The sequence below is a fragment of the Bombus impatiens genome, unplaced genomic scaffold (assembly GCF_000188095.3).
Source record: "Bombus impatiens unplaced genomic scaffold, BIMP_2.2 scf_0136, whole genome shotgun sequence".
Lineage (NCBI taxonomy): Eukaryota > Metazoa > Arthropoda > Insecta > Hymenoptera > Apidae > Bombus > Bombus impatiens.
The window spans coordinates 1,925,502-1,941,398 of record NT_176555.1 but is presented as its reverse complement, the minus strand read 5'-3'; the positions used below and the strand labels follow the sequence as shown (position 1 = coordinate 1,941,398).

The window sequence follows — 15,897 nt, the reverse complement described above, 5'->3', positions numbered from 1 at the left end:
AACGAACGATTGTCGTATAAATCGTCCAGTATCGTACCTATCGAGGAACGGTGTGTTCGTCGTAGAATCGACACTGGAAACGTAACTGTGATAACCTTCGGATTGTGCGTAGCTAGCTTGCTGAGAATGTTGCACCCTCGTGTACTCTTCAAGGCCCGCTTGTGTTAGGGTTGCTTCCCTGTAAATGTCCACCTACCAACCAAAGCAGAATCCAATTACTACATTAATCCATTGGTAAGAGAAAACGTTGAACGACCAAGGTTATGCGTTACCTGGGACACTTGAGGATCTTGATAGCTTCTAACGTAGGCTTCCAAATCGGCATGGCTGAGGGTCTGAGCCGTTTGTTGCTCGCGTTCAGGAGGCGATGGCACCACATACTCCGCATCACCCAGAGCTTTGCCCTCGCGATCCACGCGAGGCCACAATCTCGATTCCTCTTCCACGGCGGTTCTATTACGCGACTCGAAAGTCTCCGCCGGGATTTTCTCGCAACGTTCCATCACCGTTTTCAGCTGCAATAGGAAAATCGTTGTTTTTCCTGAGTGGTATTCGAAACGCTTTCGTCCGTCCGCCTTCGCGTACACGAGTGTTGTACCGCGGGGCTGCGTAATCGATTGCGCAATCAGCACAGGCCGCGCATACATTTGCCTGAACCTCGGTGCGTAATTGAACTTAAGCTGTATTCAGTTTTTGCCACGCGAGCCGCTCTTCCCATCGAGTGTCAGCGTAATGCCTTTCGGTTTAAAATAAACCACCAGGCAACGAGCTAATTACCGAAGTAGGCAAAAAACGCGTCCAGCTAATAAGGAAGTTCTAAATTGAGCAAAAGGAAAGTCGAATGAATTACGGCGCATTAACGTTCCCCTGTACCTGGAAACGTTGGAATTCGCGTACAAGACGAGGATTCTTAAAAGTCTTGGGAGGAGACATGGGGCGCTGGTCGGGCGAAACAACGCTTCGCCTCGAAATCGTTGGCCTACTTTTCAGGAAGTCGCCGGCGCAACCACGCGGCGATTATGTCACCGCGAGAGAGAAAGGAGGGTGCGAGTGTGGGAGATTAATTATACGCGTCGTTTTAGGGCGTAGCGATTTACCAAGGTTCCGACGTGCCCGTCGTTCCATCGATGTTTAACGCGACACGATTCGACCAATTAAACTTCCTTCGGTCGAGGTTCTGCATGTGCCCGGACACACGTCGTCGCTGTCCTCTCGTGGAACATTTCGCGTGCAACCAGAAGCACGCCGAAAATGGTACGATAAGCTCGGCCGGTGTCCGCTCGTGACTCGTTAACACCGAAAGTGCTTCGCCTCCTTGCAAATGAGTTTTCAATTTCGTAACTGCCTGTGACGCGAAGGAATGCTTGCCGCACCGACACGTGTGCGAGTAAGTACACCGAATGAATCGGATCGTGAGATTTTATCGGCATGCTGACGCATCGGATCGGGAAAAATTCCCACCGGCGGCGAATCGATCGAGAGCTACGACGTGATACTGTGAATGGGCATAGAGATACGTTACCTGCTGCGTGAACGTAGGATTGGGCCTCTTCGTGTGCGGTCTGGTGTATTGGGCAGGCTTCTCCTTCGGGTAGTTGGTGTGATCGGTCCAAGACTTGGATCGATGTGATCCGCTGTGGCCTGAGCTGTGGACATCCTCGTCGGGGTGTCGCTCTGGCGCGCTCGGCCACGACGGGTACTTCTCGTGACCGGGGCCATAGCAGACGCCTTTGAGGCTCGACGCGTCTCGGACTGGCGGTGTTGGCGGCGGCGACGCTTCGTCTCTTTCATTGAGAGGGAGCGTGTAACTGTCGAATCCAAGACTCTCGCTATACCTGTTCGTGCAAACAAGGAAATACGTCCATTAATGGCACGCGAGTTGAATCGTGTTTGGTCACTAGTCAACATCTATGGAAACGTCGTGACGAATCGTACGCGTGGGAGCAATTATACGCGAACCGAGAGCGAATAGTCGGTGATTAGCGCTCGCACCGCGCGATGAATCACCTCCGAGACGCTTGATAATCCCGGTAGCTGACCACGGATCTTTCCTCTCCTCGTCGGCGATGTCATTGAACCACTTTATTAGCAGGATGTGTGGCCGCCGCGTAATTTATGGAATGACGAACAAGTTCAACGTAACTGGAAACGTGTATAATCAGGCTATAATTGCGACGTCGTGCGTGGACCCCGTCTTCCTAACGACGAGATACCATGCTGCTCGCATCACTACGTTTGACCTATCGCGAAATCTAAGTGTGCCGCGACTAATACAGAGAACGTCTAATTGGCTGCCAAACGGTATCTCTTATCTTGCCTGCAAAAAGCTGCTCGATAAAAGAGTGCGCGAGCTAACCGTGGAAACTCGTTCCCCGATACAGATGGGGTAAAATAATTCATTTCGATGCAACCGGCGGATCGATTCCTCAATGAATTCTCTAGCGAAGAAGAGAAACAGGATTTGAATGACTGGGAACATATTTTCTTTAGAAAATCGATAGAAATTGCAACGATTTTACGTTCGGGAGTTCAATGATTCTAAAAATCAAAAATTTAAAAGATCGGAGATTTAAGAACGCGAGTTGCGTCAATTCAGTCGTAACATCGCGTGAAAGATAAATGTCTCGAAAAGCAAAAGGCAATAAGAATGACTGACAGCAGAGATGACAAGACTAACAAAAGTTCGATCGAAGGTCACGTACCCGCTGTCGTTCTTGTAGCCCGCAGTATTCTTTTTGTAAGTTTCGTTGTAACCGGCAACTGTGGCTTTCTTCGCTGCGTTGGCAGCCTCGTGCTCGTTTTCCGTGGACCTCCTACCGTCGTTTCTACGCCGATAGTACTCGTTAGGAGGCACCGTTCGAGACGGACTCTGCTTAAGGCCATAGCCTTCCTGAGGATACGACGAGGTACTCTTGAAATTGGCAGCCTCGCTGCTGTGGCCGTGACTCGCGTACTTGTAGGAGCCTGGAGGACAGGAAGGTGGGCCCGGGGCCTCATCCTGGACTCGATATCCTGGCGGTGACGGCTGCAATTCCGTCATCGTGTAACCAACGTCCCCGCCATCCGGGATACACCTATGCAAACCAGTAAAAATAGGTTCATTAGTTTGCGTTTTTATCGTCGTGTCGATGTTTTATAAAGGATAGGTAAAAGTAATTGAATTGTTAATTGAATTATTAGAAGCTAGATTTTCGGTTTTACATAGCATGGCCGATCTGTCAATTGAAACATCCAGGCCAGACAGTTTCCTCTTTAATATCCAAGCGTTACCGTTCTCCCCTATGTGATAATCGTCAATGTCATTCAGTGATCCACTTTGGTAATTGCATCTTCCTCTCGAGGTTTTTATTAGTTTCGTGCGATACCCATTACGATAAGTTTATCCGAATTCTTTCTCCACCTCACCAATTTCTTTCGCGCACCTTGCCTCGTACGGAAGCAAGTCCCCGCGTTTCTTACACTGCCGTCTTTTACAGCACAGAAGCAACTCCTCACATTCCGAGGATCTTACGTTCCGTGGATTAACATTACTTCCGACCAATAAATTCGACTGTCCCGAGGCAATTTACCGGAATATGCAAAAACTTGTAACATTCTCACGCGTCCTTTTTCATCGGCGAACGCGTACACTTTTTACCGCTTTATGGAGGAAATAAGCTGAGCAGACAGCCTTCTAATTGAATGGTCGGAAGGTTAATTAAGACAGTAGTCGAACGATCCTGACGGTGCACCGCGAAACGGTACCAATTTAAATTAAAATCGTTAATCAGGAACGCAGCCACAGAGCCGACGCGGAACGGTTCGCGATTAGTCTCGGTTTTACGGATATCACCGTTGATCGACCACGGTCACGCGTAAATTACAACATACCGTAGCTTTCACTCGGTGCACGCGCACCGTATATATAGATTCCTGGGAATCTAGATCCCCGGAGATCTATCGGATCGCGACTCGATCACGCACCTTTTACGACCGCCACCACCGTACACACTAATCAATTTGTTCGCGCGCGGAAAGTACATTGTTTAAGTGCAAACTCGACGAATCGGCCGCTATAGGCGTGTCCGCGATAAAATCCAACGAGCTCGCTTTAACCTTTCGCTCGCGATCACGAGGAACGAGGCGCGATGAGTCGCACCAATGCCGCTTTATCGAGAATATCGAGCGTCGTTCTTGAATTATATATGTCGTGTAGTAAGATCTATGGATGAGAAAGGTGTGCCTCGGTAGCGCCTTGCTAATGAGGATGAATGGACCATGATCTAGACGTGAATTAAGGGAGATTCGAAATTGGCGCTGGAATTATGTAGTAGCTTTCAGTTTTACGGTAATCGTATTTTATCTTTGTTAATAGGCCCATAAACTTCTGTTTCTAGTACCACTTAGAACATCGATCTTCTTGTATTAGAACAGAAAAGTAGGTCGGACATATCGTGTATGATATGACAAATGCTTTATTACGAGCATGGGTAAACGTTGCTCTCCACTAAATACCCACATTCTACATTAACTTTTTAATCAAAAGAAGTCGGATGAACTTTGGCATGCTCTCGAAGCCGCATTACAAAGTATGACTCGGTTGCTCCTGACACGCTCGTGGCTCAAAGAAGTCGAATAAAGGATTGCTTTCATTTGTCGCTGATGAAAAATTGCTACCCACGCGTGGCCTCCGCGAGACGATTTCGTTGGAACGGGAACGCGTCATATTGACCGTCATCCGGCAGTGAGATGTAGGTCAGCCGAATGCTCCCGAAGATCTGCGGCTGGCCGAACAATCGGCCGTGTATCATCAGTTATCACGACGTATCCTGCGATCGCTGCGTGATACGAATAAGCCGTTCTAGATTCTTCCACGTTTACTCGGGAACCGCTCGCGTCCGAGCGCACAATCGTTATCGTTGTACGCCCCGCGCGATCAAGATCGATGACGTTGGCGGAAAGCATCCACCGCCGTTCCTCCTCCGTGTTCTCTTAAACGCTTAAACGTTTCTATGGACACAGTCCGTTGATCCTGCAACCAACGGCTGGACATACGAATGAAAACGTGAGAAGCGGATAAGGAATTCGCCCGGTAAATTCTCGACGCCTCCATGACCGTGTATATTTATGCCTATGCGCGCGTGAAACCGGTACATCAGCGAAGTCAGCGATATAGAAGAGAAGGAAGATGGAAGAAATCATCTGGTCCACGATGCAACTCAACCCGCCGCGATTTTTCCTCCAGGCGTTCCTCGATCGTGGCGGATGATCCTCGATCTCGAGCTCCACTTACCAGTTCGCTGGATCCACGCGTTCTCAAGCGGCCTGCACGCATTCCGCCGGTTCAACGGGTTGCAAAATGCGGCGGAACGATTTTGTAACGAGCGAAAGTATGCGGCTGGTGTACCGCAATGCATAGCAATACGTAAAAACTAATAATAAGAGATCGTTTCGAGTGCCTCGATCTACGCCTGCCGTTAACGAAAAGCAAGTAGAGCGACTTAATAAATGGATTGAACGCGAATTGACAAGTCGTAATAAGCTAATCATATTTAATAACCACGACGGTTGGATGACGATAGACAACGAGCCGCAGAGACACGAATTCGACAAAACGTTGCAGCCGAGAATCGTAAACAGCTCCGAGCAACCGCGTTTAAAGCTAATAAATTGAATATAAAAGCCCGCTATCAGGTCTCGTATACACCAGGAACTCACGATCTTTAGCGTGCGTTAAATTGAATTCGTTATGGTGGGCGTGTCGGCGCTGTAGTTTCACGTAATAAGAAACGAGCCTGAATAGACGCACATGACAGAATTATGATCCTTTGGGATTCGAAATGCCTGTCGTTTCGTACAAATATACTGCGAATTCCTATATTTCAACGATTCTGCGTTTTCTACATAATCTTGTTTTTCTTTGTTCCAACGATTCTGCGTTTCCTACATAATCTTTGTTTTTCTTTGTTCCAACGATTCGTGGACTAGGTAGGTCAGTTTAGCGAATTAACGTGCTACTCGTGCATTATCTTTCCCTCACGCAAATTGTCTCGCGGAACGCAAACTGGCAGAAACGAGTCCAATTACGATGGTTCCTTTGTACTCGCAAGTGAGTTGCATCGCGTCTGACAACAAAATATCCGCTCTTCTGCACCGGTTCTTAGTAATAGTTTAATAATAGTAGCTGTAATCATATCCTACCGGATTCCTTGGGCGAACACGCAACCCTGTTCCGGAACGTGTAATTTTCCCTGTCGGAACCGTCAAAACTTTAAGCAGGAGAACGCGCCAAATAGAGAACATTAGAAAAATCAGGCCAGTAGCGCGATGACTGTGTTTACAGACATTATTTTCGATGAATGAATCTTTTTTTTTTTCTTTAAAAATTATCGTGATGTTTCCCAAATGGAAATTATGTAGGGAACTAATGAGATTTGGAATTTTCGAGTGCGTGTCTCTTGGTCGTATACGTGGCGAATACATTATGTAGGTAAATCTCCAAGGGAACGTGTAATTTCCTCAGTTAGGATCATCAAAAATGCTCGTGCACCCAATAATTCTTGTCCGCTGTACACGGTTATTTTACGTACTAATACACCGTTCTTGATATTTCTTTTTACGAACACTGTTGCCATTTTGGTGATGGTCGACGATCTTTGGACGTTAGCTCTGCAATTTCGAGGTTTCAGCAACAATTTGAAAGATCAAGCCATTGTGTTTTTCGTACGCGATCTAACCCGAAACAAATGCTCTCCGTATCAAAGCGATTAAGTTGACATTTTTCTCAATTTTACAAACTTTGAGATCCTCGAATTTTGGATCCTTGAAACTTTAAAAATTTAAATGCACCGTGATAAAATCGATACACTGAATACTCGCAGGGGGTTGGTTTCTGGCGTAGAAACGTTAATAAACTCATCGCGTGATAAAAACGGAACGCGGAACGAAACTCGTACACGCAAGCCGTGCCTAAATTATCAGATCGTTACGAGAGCGGCGAACAAAACGACTAGCATGGTCTCCACATGGCTGAATGGGCTGGAATCGCGCGTACGACAGAACGAATCTGAATGGAACGTAACGAGACGTAACGCGCTCGAATGGGAATGGAACGCAGTTGAACTGGGGGAAATACGTCGAGTCGAATCAAGTAAAACGAACCGTACTGTTCAACAACCAAAAACGAAAGTACAAGAAACAGATCGTGCGCAATACGAGACATTTGGCGAGCCACATGCAGAAGAGAGACAAGAGAACCGAGAAAGACGATAAAAGAAGAAGATGATGAGAACCGCGATGATACGGGACATGGTCGCGGAATTACGCGTGCGAAAAGGAAAAAGAGAGGCGACGACATTGAATCTCGGCTTGCACGTTCTTAAATCACCGGCGTTAATTGCTGGTCGAGCAAGATCGTCGCCTTGAGTTTCGCCGTGATAAATTCACAGCGATTCATTCGCAACGTGCACGCGTTCGTCCTCGAGGGTTGTTTTCCCTGTTCGCGCGCCGCTGCGTCTTTCCTCGCCTTCTTCCCGCCGGCTTTATCGGCGTCGCGTCGGATTGCAAGCTCGCAAACAGTGGGATCCTTTCGACGACAAGCGCGCAACTCGACGAAGTTCACAGAATCTGCAGCGACGCGGAGTATCGCGTTTCCAAAGACCAAGGACGGTTGCGAGATGCCGCGGAGGAAGTGGATACGCGCGTATCGGAGGCGCTAAGGAAATTTGTCGTCACATTAAAGACGCGGAATGCTGGGATTAAGTGTCAGGGAGGAACGTAAGGAATGGCGTTTGTGAAGCGGTGGATACCTATGATCTGCCAGAGACGAGAGAGTAGACATAAACAAAACCACTCACAATCGAGTGTTACTAGACGGCAACCAATAGCTGCAGCCGCAGCAATCGCGTTTTGTTTATGTCTACTCTCCCGTCTCGTTGCACAGATTATACAGTGTCTTTCTTCTATTTCGTGTAGATTTGTTTTCTTTACTTAAAGCAAAATTAGATTTCAAGTCAATCGATTCATCGCTAACTCATAGATTAAAATAGGATTATCTGTTTAAAGGTACAGTCATGATTCTGGAAGCTGCTATTCTTTATAATAGCATTAGAGATGGCATATATTCGCAGAGAACGAGAAACGATGAGCCGCCGCTAATTTCCTGTATGACAGTGTAACAGTAGATCTAGCGGTTCAATTAGAGGCTCCGATCAGGAAGTAAACATTTACGAATCTTTTATTTTGCCGCGAGAACTGTTAACTGTTTTAGAAAAACGTTGCATACGCTTCGTAAGAATAGTAATCCACGTGTAATTACGATTACTTAAGCGCAGTTAGCCGTGCACGCCAGTCGTATACAACAAATGTTTCCCTTCTGCTTGCACTTTTAAACGATGCCAAATTAAATATCTGTCGAGATCTAACCGGTACACTTCATTCTTCGTGGTTTCCGGCAGCAGTTTGATCCAGCTGTTCGACACAGCTCCCGTGATTACCGTAAATCGTTCTTTACGTAACGCCATCAACCGAACGATATCAGCTTTTAATGCACCAGCTCCGCGCGTCCTATCGAATCGCATAAATTCACGTCCGATACCACCGATATTAACGAGTCTATTGCTACACTGTAGTCATTTTGCGCTTTCAAATTGGTCAATGCACATTTCCATTAAAGAAATAGATGCTAAAATATATAGATGTAGCATTTTCAGGAAGTGCAACAAATCTCACTGTCTTCCGTATACTGGAACAAGAATTAGACGATCGTGGGCAGAGTAAATCAGAAAGTTCACGGGGGAAAGAAGAAAAAAATGGCTTGAACGACCGGCTCGTGAACGTTATTCGCGTTACATCACGTAATTAATGCGGCCGGCGCGCACGTGTTAGTTAGGGGAACGATCGAGAGCGAGCGCTCGAGAGTCGGATTTTAATTCGCCTGTAATACGCGCGCGCGCGCTATTTTAATCAGGCGCAGTATGGAATTAATGGCGGCACCGATGCATCTATCAACCTGCTTTCGAGATAAAGACGTTTCGATGATGCTGGTCGCGCGATACCAACTCCACGATCAAAGGAGTGAAAGTCTCTCCTCGAGATTCGCTATTTATATGGATTACCATACAGTCTGACAACGAATTCTTGCACGAGGAATTTCGAGGCGAGAGATACAGACGAAATAAATAACTAGATAATTCTTTCGCAATGATGAATGTCGAGAGAGGTGCGATGAAAGGTTTCAGAAATTACCGTGAAATTTAGTGGGTTACAAAGAACATTCGAATTAAAATGTCAGTGAGAACACATCCCCTTGACGCTATCAATATCCTGTGACGGCAAGAAGGCATTAATTCTTCTTTTGCGTTGTCCATCGAAATAGCAGCCGATTTGGTTATACTTCAACGATGCTGTATCCACGGATCTCGAGTAATTGGTTGATAGGATTCATTCCGGTGGAGAGACTGAAGCGCAATTGGCGGCGTGCGATTCACGATGCATCGTAAAAGGAAGCAAAGAAGCCGATGGAAAAACAATGAAGGTCAGCGTGCGCGGGTCGCGTTCCTCGCGGCGACAGCGGGCCTCGGAAAAAGAAATTGACGAGGAATGCGGGAGGAGGTTAAACGGCCGGCCGTAGAATACCAGGAGACAAGATACGAGAGGGCTTATCGTGTCCCCGCGTCTATTTCTCGATCGCTGCGAGCGGTAAATTCAACGCGAGCACTGTCCTCGAGCGAGCAAAACGACAGGATGGAAGGCAATTACCGCCGGAGACAGCGAAAAAGCCAGATCGATAGACGATAAAGGGGCTTTCGTTATGACGAACGAGCGAGATGGCCGTGTACGACCGTTCGAGGACTCAGAGACGATGAAAAATAAAGAAGAAGTTCTTAAAGAAGAAGTTCTTAAAGAAGAAGTGTGTTTCAGACCGCCGATCTGCCGCCGAATGATCGATAATTAACGTCCCCATCGAGCAAGCTTTAACTTACGACGAGCAAATAATCGTGATGTCTTGGTCCGGAGTTGTGAATCTTATAGTTAAATCGTCAATCTTATGAAAATTTTATATATCCGTTTGATAAATTACAGATCACAGAGAAAAAAGTCGATGCATAGCTTCTTTCCTCCCCCTCTTTTTTTTTTTATAAAGATCACAATACGCGTGAGCACTATGGATCACGACTTACATATATAGCTCAAGAACGTGCTTTAACCGCGTATAAACTTCGAATGACACGATTATTTTCAGTGTCGTTAATTCTGTTGAAATCGTGAACGCCCTGGAGGCCACGTTTGTTATCATAAATTGAGATTAAGAGGAATATCAACTCGCAGCTCGACGCGTGTAAATCGGAGAAAGATAGGGGAGAGCTAGACAGCTAGGGTATCTCTTAAAAGCCCTATTAATCCAGGCAACATTACCGACCCGACGTTCGTCATGGACGACCGTTGCTCGGAGACACGAATTATAAATATTCAGGCTGCGACGACGAGCCTGCAATGCAGCTCGCAGACAGGAATACGAGGGCTGGAAGGAAGCGTTTCACGAGAATCCGTGGGCCGCGGAATGGAAATCTGGCCGCGATTCGATTTTTTTTTTCTGTTGCTGCCGGTCAGAATTATGATCCAGCCCCCGAGGTACGAGAGCGTTGGTGGCAGGGCCGTGCCATGGGTCTGCGTAGGCCCCTGCTGGCCGGGTTGGTTGCTTCCAACGGTAGCTGGGTCTCGAAGAAAATGCAGGCCTGCCGGTATTCTCCGAGAGATGTCTACGAATGCTGAACATCCATTAGCGTAGGACGTCGTTCCTATATAACGTCGATAGAATAGCGGCTTTTTCATTTGTACCGCTCATGGAAGAGTCTATTAGGCCGTTATAGCGGCTAAAGTAGGTTAATGCGCTTGATATTACGAGAGGGTGTAACTCTCGTCCTTCCCGAAGGAATAGTGAGCTTTAAATTTCCATGGCCGTAAGCTTCCTTGGGTTGCTGTTATTCGAATGCTCAGTTACGAACCATGATTTTGTAGTACACGATTGTAGTAGTTAATAGCTGAAACTTCGAACGTTATTTATGATATACGGTCCTCCCATAAAATTCTGTACCATCGTCTTGATTACCATCGAATCGTTCATCACACATTCCAAACCAGGTATTTCCACTTGAGTTCGCGTGCGCGGATAGCGAGCGAGCCAACACTCGTAAGACAAGTAAGTTGCACGATTCAAGGATGAAATTACGAGGAAAGTGTATCCACGATTAATCCAGGATGCCTCAGCGATCGTCTTCAGGTGCGACTATAACTGTTCAAGGCAAGTGCCACCGAGTTCTCGTTTATAGTAGGTAACAGGATAACGTTTCAAAGTCTATTTATCAAGGCATCTCGACTCCGTTAGCGGCCACGATAACGCGCGTATTAATAACAATCAATTAACGGAGATGAACGTGCATAACACGGACCACGTCGATAAATCGAAGAATTCGAGGGCGCGTGAGAAGGATAACCGAGCTTTCTCCCACACTGATTTCAATGGCGCACGGACAAAGCAGATTTTTCAACAGTCGAGCACGCATATTTGCACGTGACGACAGGCTTGTGGATCGCGCAAAAGTACACAGAGACTTTTACGCAGTCGCAAAACAGCCAAGCCACTGATCGACAAGTTATATCGATTTTTATCGTGCCGATACCCGCGCACGTCGATCATTAAACATTCGTTTGACATAACACGACGTTTACTTCACTATAGTTTTTTCGTGACAATAAGTATCGCAATAGCACCACATTCTTCATAAAATTGAATTCGATTCGAATAATTTTCGCTTCGATCTCTCGCAATTTTCTTTGTTAAAGTTCCATTGATTATACACATTTTTAATCCTTTAGAAAGTATCATCCTCCCAAAGAGATTTCACGCTGAACGCCTTCGTAAGATATCCTCGAGACGTTTCAAATTTCCAAAATTTATAAGAATCCAATTTTACCGACACGGAACACAAAAGTGTTACGCCCGGTCGAAAATTATCATTCGCGCGGCGCGTAAATATTCTTTTATTTTCAGACAGGATAGCAGGATGCCGACGGTGAAACTTATTGCCCTTATTAACGCGATCATTCGCGAGTCGTCCTGAGGACGTACGATCGCGGAAGGGGACGAGAAGACGACGAACACAGTGAACGAGGGAAGGGAAACGACGCGACGCGTTGAAATACGACGAAACGTGCACGGCTGGTCAAACGCTCGGAGGAACGGATCGTAATTTTCTTCGCTTTGGTCTCTCGCTGGCTCGATCGAGGGCTCGTGTTCCCTTTCGAAAGTCCGTGCCATAACTCGGCCGGTGCTTCGTTGCCCGGTTATACGTATGAAACATTAAGCCCGTATAGCGTCCGCTGATTAACGCGTACTTTCATGCGAGGGACGCATCCAGGATCAACGATAACGCACGGCATCGCCATCTCGAATGTTGTACTTGTAACCCAAATTGCTTTACGGTATCCTTCTCACCCGTATTTATAAGGAATAGAGCGCTTGCAAGAAATAAAGCAAACTTGAAAAATCGTCGAGAAATTATCGAAACTATTCAGAATTACTGAGTCTGAAATTTTAACTTTTTCTTGCTCTTGCGTGCCCTGAATCATTATTTTAATTACAAGACTATTAGCAATCTATCGCAGTAATCGTCGCAATAATGTTTCGATTAATCTTGATATCCACATTAATTTTCCTATTCTATATATCGTTATTTAATTTCATGAATAGTTTAAATGATTCAGATTTTGCAAACAGTTTCTGCCATCTTCTGAGTAGAAAATTCTGATTGATCGATCGTTTTCCTAATAACCTACGTCGATTATTGTGTTTTTTAATCTAGCAGTTATTCTAATGTACGAAAGCGTACTCACATATTCCTATTGCAATATATTGTACAATCACTTGTTTCGCGTTTCATCGTAAACATCGAATGTAACAGCAGGAAGCTCGCCAGTACTAGGGTTTCGGAATCGATTCTTATCGATCGTTTTCTCGCGAATAGCCACCGTCGGATTCGTCGCCCCGTGAAATGCGACCGACGTTGATCGCGATTCGATTCCACGCCGGATTCGTCCTCGATCTTCGATCAGTTTGTTCGACGGTTCAAGTGTCACTCCATCGTACAGATCTTCAGATAGTCAATGGCGGAAAGGAGAGGTTGAACGAGAAAAATCGGGACGTCGCAATTTGTTATTTACCATTCTCTACGTTCGGTAGCAATTATTCCGCGGCGATGCGATTCGATAGCACGCGGTCGGGTGCACTTTCATCCGGCAGTGTGCAGTTTTACGGCGCGTCGAATCGCGCGTCCATTTGTTGCCGCGGAGATTATCTATCTGCATATTTCTTCGGCCCGCGAGATCCCGCTGATACCTCAAACGATCGGCTGGATCATATATCTCCGACGAAAGAGAAAAATCGGACACGCTTGCTTCGATCGATCGCGTGATAGGCTATTGTGTTTCTCTAATTCGCTGCCCCGATCGGCGGCGTCGGTTAATCGCGATCGATTGGGTCGAAGGTGCACGATCTCGACCTTGGACCTGACTCGATCGCATACCTTCCTAAATTTCCGCAACTTTAGTCATCTACAGAAGAAAATTTGTTACAATAATAAATTAAACGAGATACAATGATCCATCGAAAAAGTCGAGTGCGACAGGTATGCTGTGTGATTTCATAACGATAATTTGTCTTTTATTCGCGAATCAAAATTCATAGCAAGAAATTTCATCAAGAACTTTAGCAAGGGAAGAGTTTATACATCCTGAATCTCTTAATGGTCGCGCATTCGGTTGGAATGTTGTGCGATTTCCTTGGAGCAATGTGTGTATTCGGAAGAGGCAGTGCGCAGAGCATCGAGGGCCGATCGAATAAATTCGTCCCGCGGAATAGGTCGCGGCTGGGAACGAGAAAATGCTCTCAGGCCCGAGGGATCGAGGCAGAGCGGTTCGTTCCTCCCACGGTCCCATCGCAGACCTTATCTGCCTGGCATACGCGCGAGTGCGTCGAAAAGAATCAGCCAGCAGGCTCTCTCGTACGCGCTTTGCAAATGCGTACACGCGGTGTGTACGATTTCCTGGAGTAACGGCCCCGAGGTGATTCCTCGTAGCGCGGTCTTTCGCTCTTTCCTGCTCTTGTATGGCGATAAACGCGAAAATAAAATGGACGATTATCGAGTCAATGCATCGGTATCGCGACGATATCCGGGTGGAACGAGCGTCCGGGTGTTTCCGAGCGCGCGAGTCTCGAATAATTTCGCTCGAACGGAATGGCGTTTCGAACTTTATAGATCGGCGTAGCGTGGGCAAGGCGCTAATTAACGGATAGACAAATCGATCCGGCATACGAAGGGCGTAATAGGCGTAAACTGTTCGGTGCAGCTGCTCGGTTCTAACCGGTATCGATGGATCGTGCACGTGGAAGCGTCGCGTTGCGCCACGAGAACCGTACCTCGCCGATTGCGCCATCGGCAACGCTCGCGGAATACGACGAAGGGGAACTGATTAATTAACGCGGAAAGAGGCGGTGTTGGAGGGGGCGAACGCTGCGGGCGACTCGACCTTGTCGGTATTCGCCGCTAGAGGAACTCGTGCATAGAATAATACGGTGTGTTCAGGGTATGAACGGCAACGGTTCGGAGGATTTTTATTCTCGCCGTGGCAGACAAACGAACGGAGAGCAAAACGAGACCGCGGTATTAAGATTCCGCGGGACGTTATTAATCGTTTAAGCAAACACGAGATTCGCTCGTGAAATCAACTTAATCGAGTTTATCAGCGTGAGACTTCCGTACATGGATACGTCGGACAACGAAACGGAATACGCAGAGAAAAAATGAAAGACACCGGACGAGCATAGACGAGAAGGAGAAGTCACGTAGTGGCGCGTTTTACAGTAATATCGCTATTACCGCGTGTTCGACGCTCCGACGCAATTTAAAGCGCGGTCTACGCAGTCAGAAATAAATTTGAATAGGAACGTAGACGCGGGGTGAATCTATTAATTGCTAGAGAGCCGCGAGTTTGCCTGCGCCGCGGTCCAGCTTTCTTATCAAGAAAAGAAGTTATCGGGAATGACGTATCGACCGATCGGTATCGCCCTGCTGCGTAACTATGGAACCGCGAGTTATCGAGCCGCTTGCGTGCTTCATCGCGTCAAGTCCGAGGGAGGAAAAGCTCGTACCTCCTACGGCGACCGCGTTTCTATACACGAGCGCAATCAAAGAACGCCGATTCGTTCGTTCGATTCTAAGAGCCAGCTGGCGAGCAGAATTTCTTGCCTCGGATACTTGTTTTACCAGGGCATCGTCTGAGTTACGTCGCACAGACCAGCGAGTCGTATGAAACGAATGACGCGATCACGAATCGCGGCATGGACGCTCTCGTTCGCCTGATTCAGCGAATTAAGCAAGCGATTCGATGTAGGTAGACCTTGATGATCCGTGGGGCCCCGATTCTGATGCAATCTACCTGCAAACGCTTCGAAAGGAGCATCGAATGTATCTTTGGGCAACGATCTAGAGAAACGAATATAATTATTTCTTTGATACATACTTAGTCCTCGTTATTGTTCCGCAATGACAAACAGAAAAATTCAGGACATAAAACGGCAATAGCCTCTCTGAAGAGAAAAAATTAAAAGGAATCGTATAACCCTAACAACCTATAAAACAGGCTTAACTTCGTGATTCAACGATTAAAAAACTTTGCGAGGAAAAAAAAGATCCATATATATGTATGAACCACTTGCAAGTCGCGAACAACGTCTTGCACGCGTTGAGATCACCAGCTCGCCGCTCCGCCTAGCGTTGAAATCTCCAGAGACACGATCGCGGCTGGCAAGATATTCCAGCTTCGAAGTTCACCGGACCGCTCACGAGGTACGCGGTAATG

General features: G+C 46.8%; 1 protein-coding gene across 2 annotated transcripts in view; it reads right to left on the bottom strand.

The window, feature by feature from the left end:
- The window catches only part of LOC100747839, a 126,165-nt gene that overhangs the window by 47,766 nt on the left and 62,502 nt on the right, over positions 1-15,897 (bottom strand). For both annotated transcript variants that reach the window (XM_012381886.3, XM_012381888.3), the window contains exons 2-5: positions 2,703-3,074; positions 1,523-1,835; positions 273-515; positions 38-192 (exon numbers count right to left, since the gene is read on the bottom strand). In XM_012381886.3, the coding sequence (XP_012237309.1) occupies positions 38-192; positions 273-515; positions 1,523-1,835; positions 2,703-3,040 (1,049 nt within the window). In that variant the 5' untranslated portion in view covers positions 3,041-3,074. The remainder of the gene's footprint in view (positions 1-37; positions 193-272; positions 516-1,522; positions 1,836-2,702; positions 3,075-15,897) is intronic.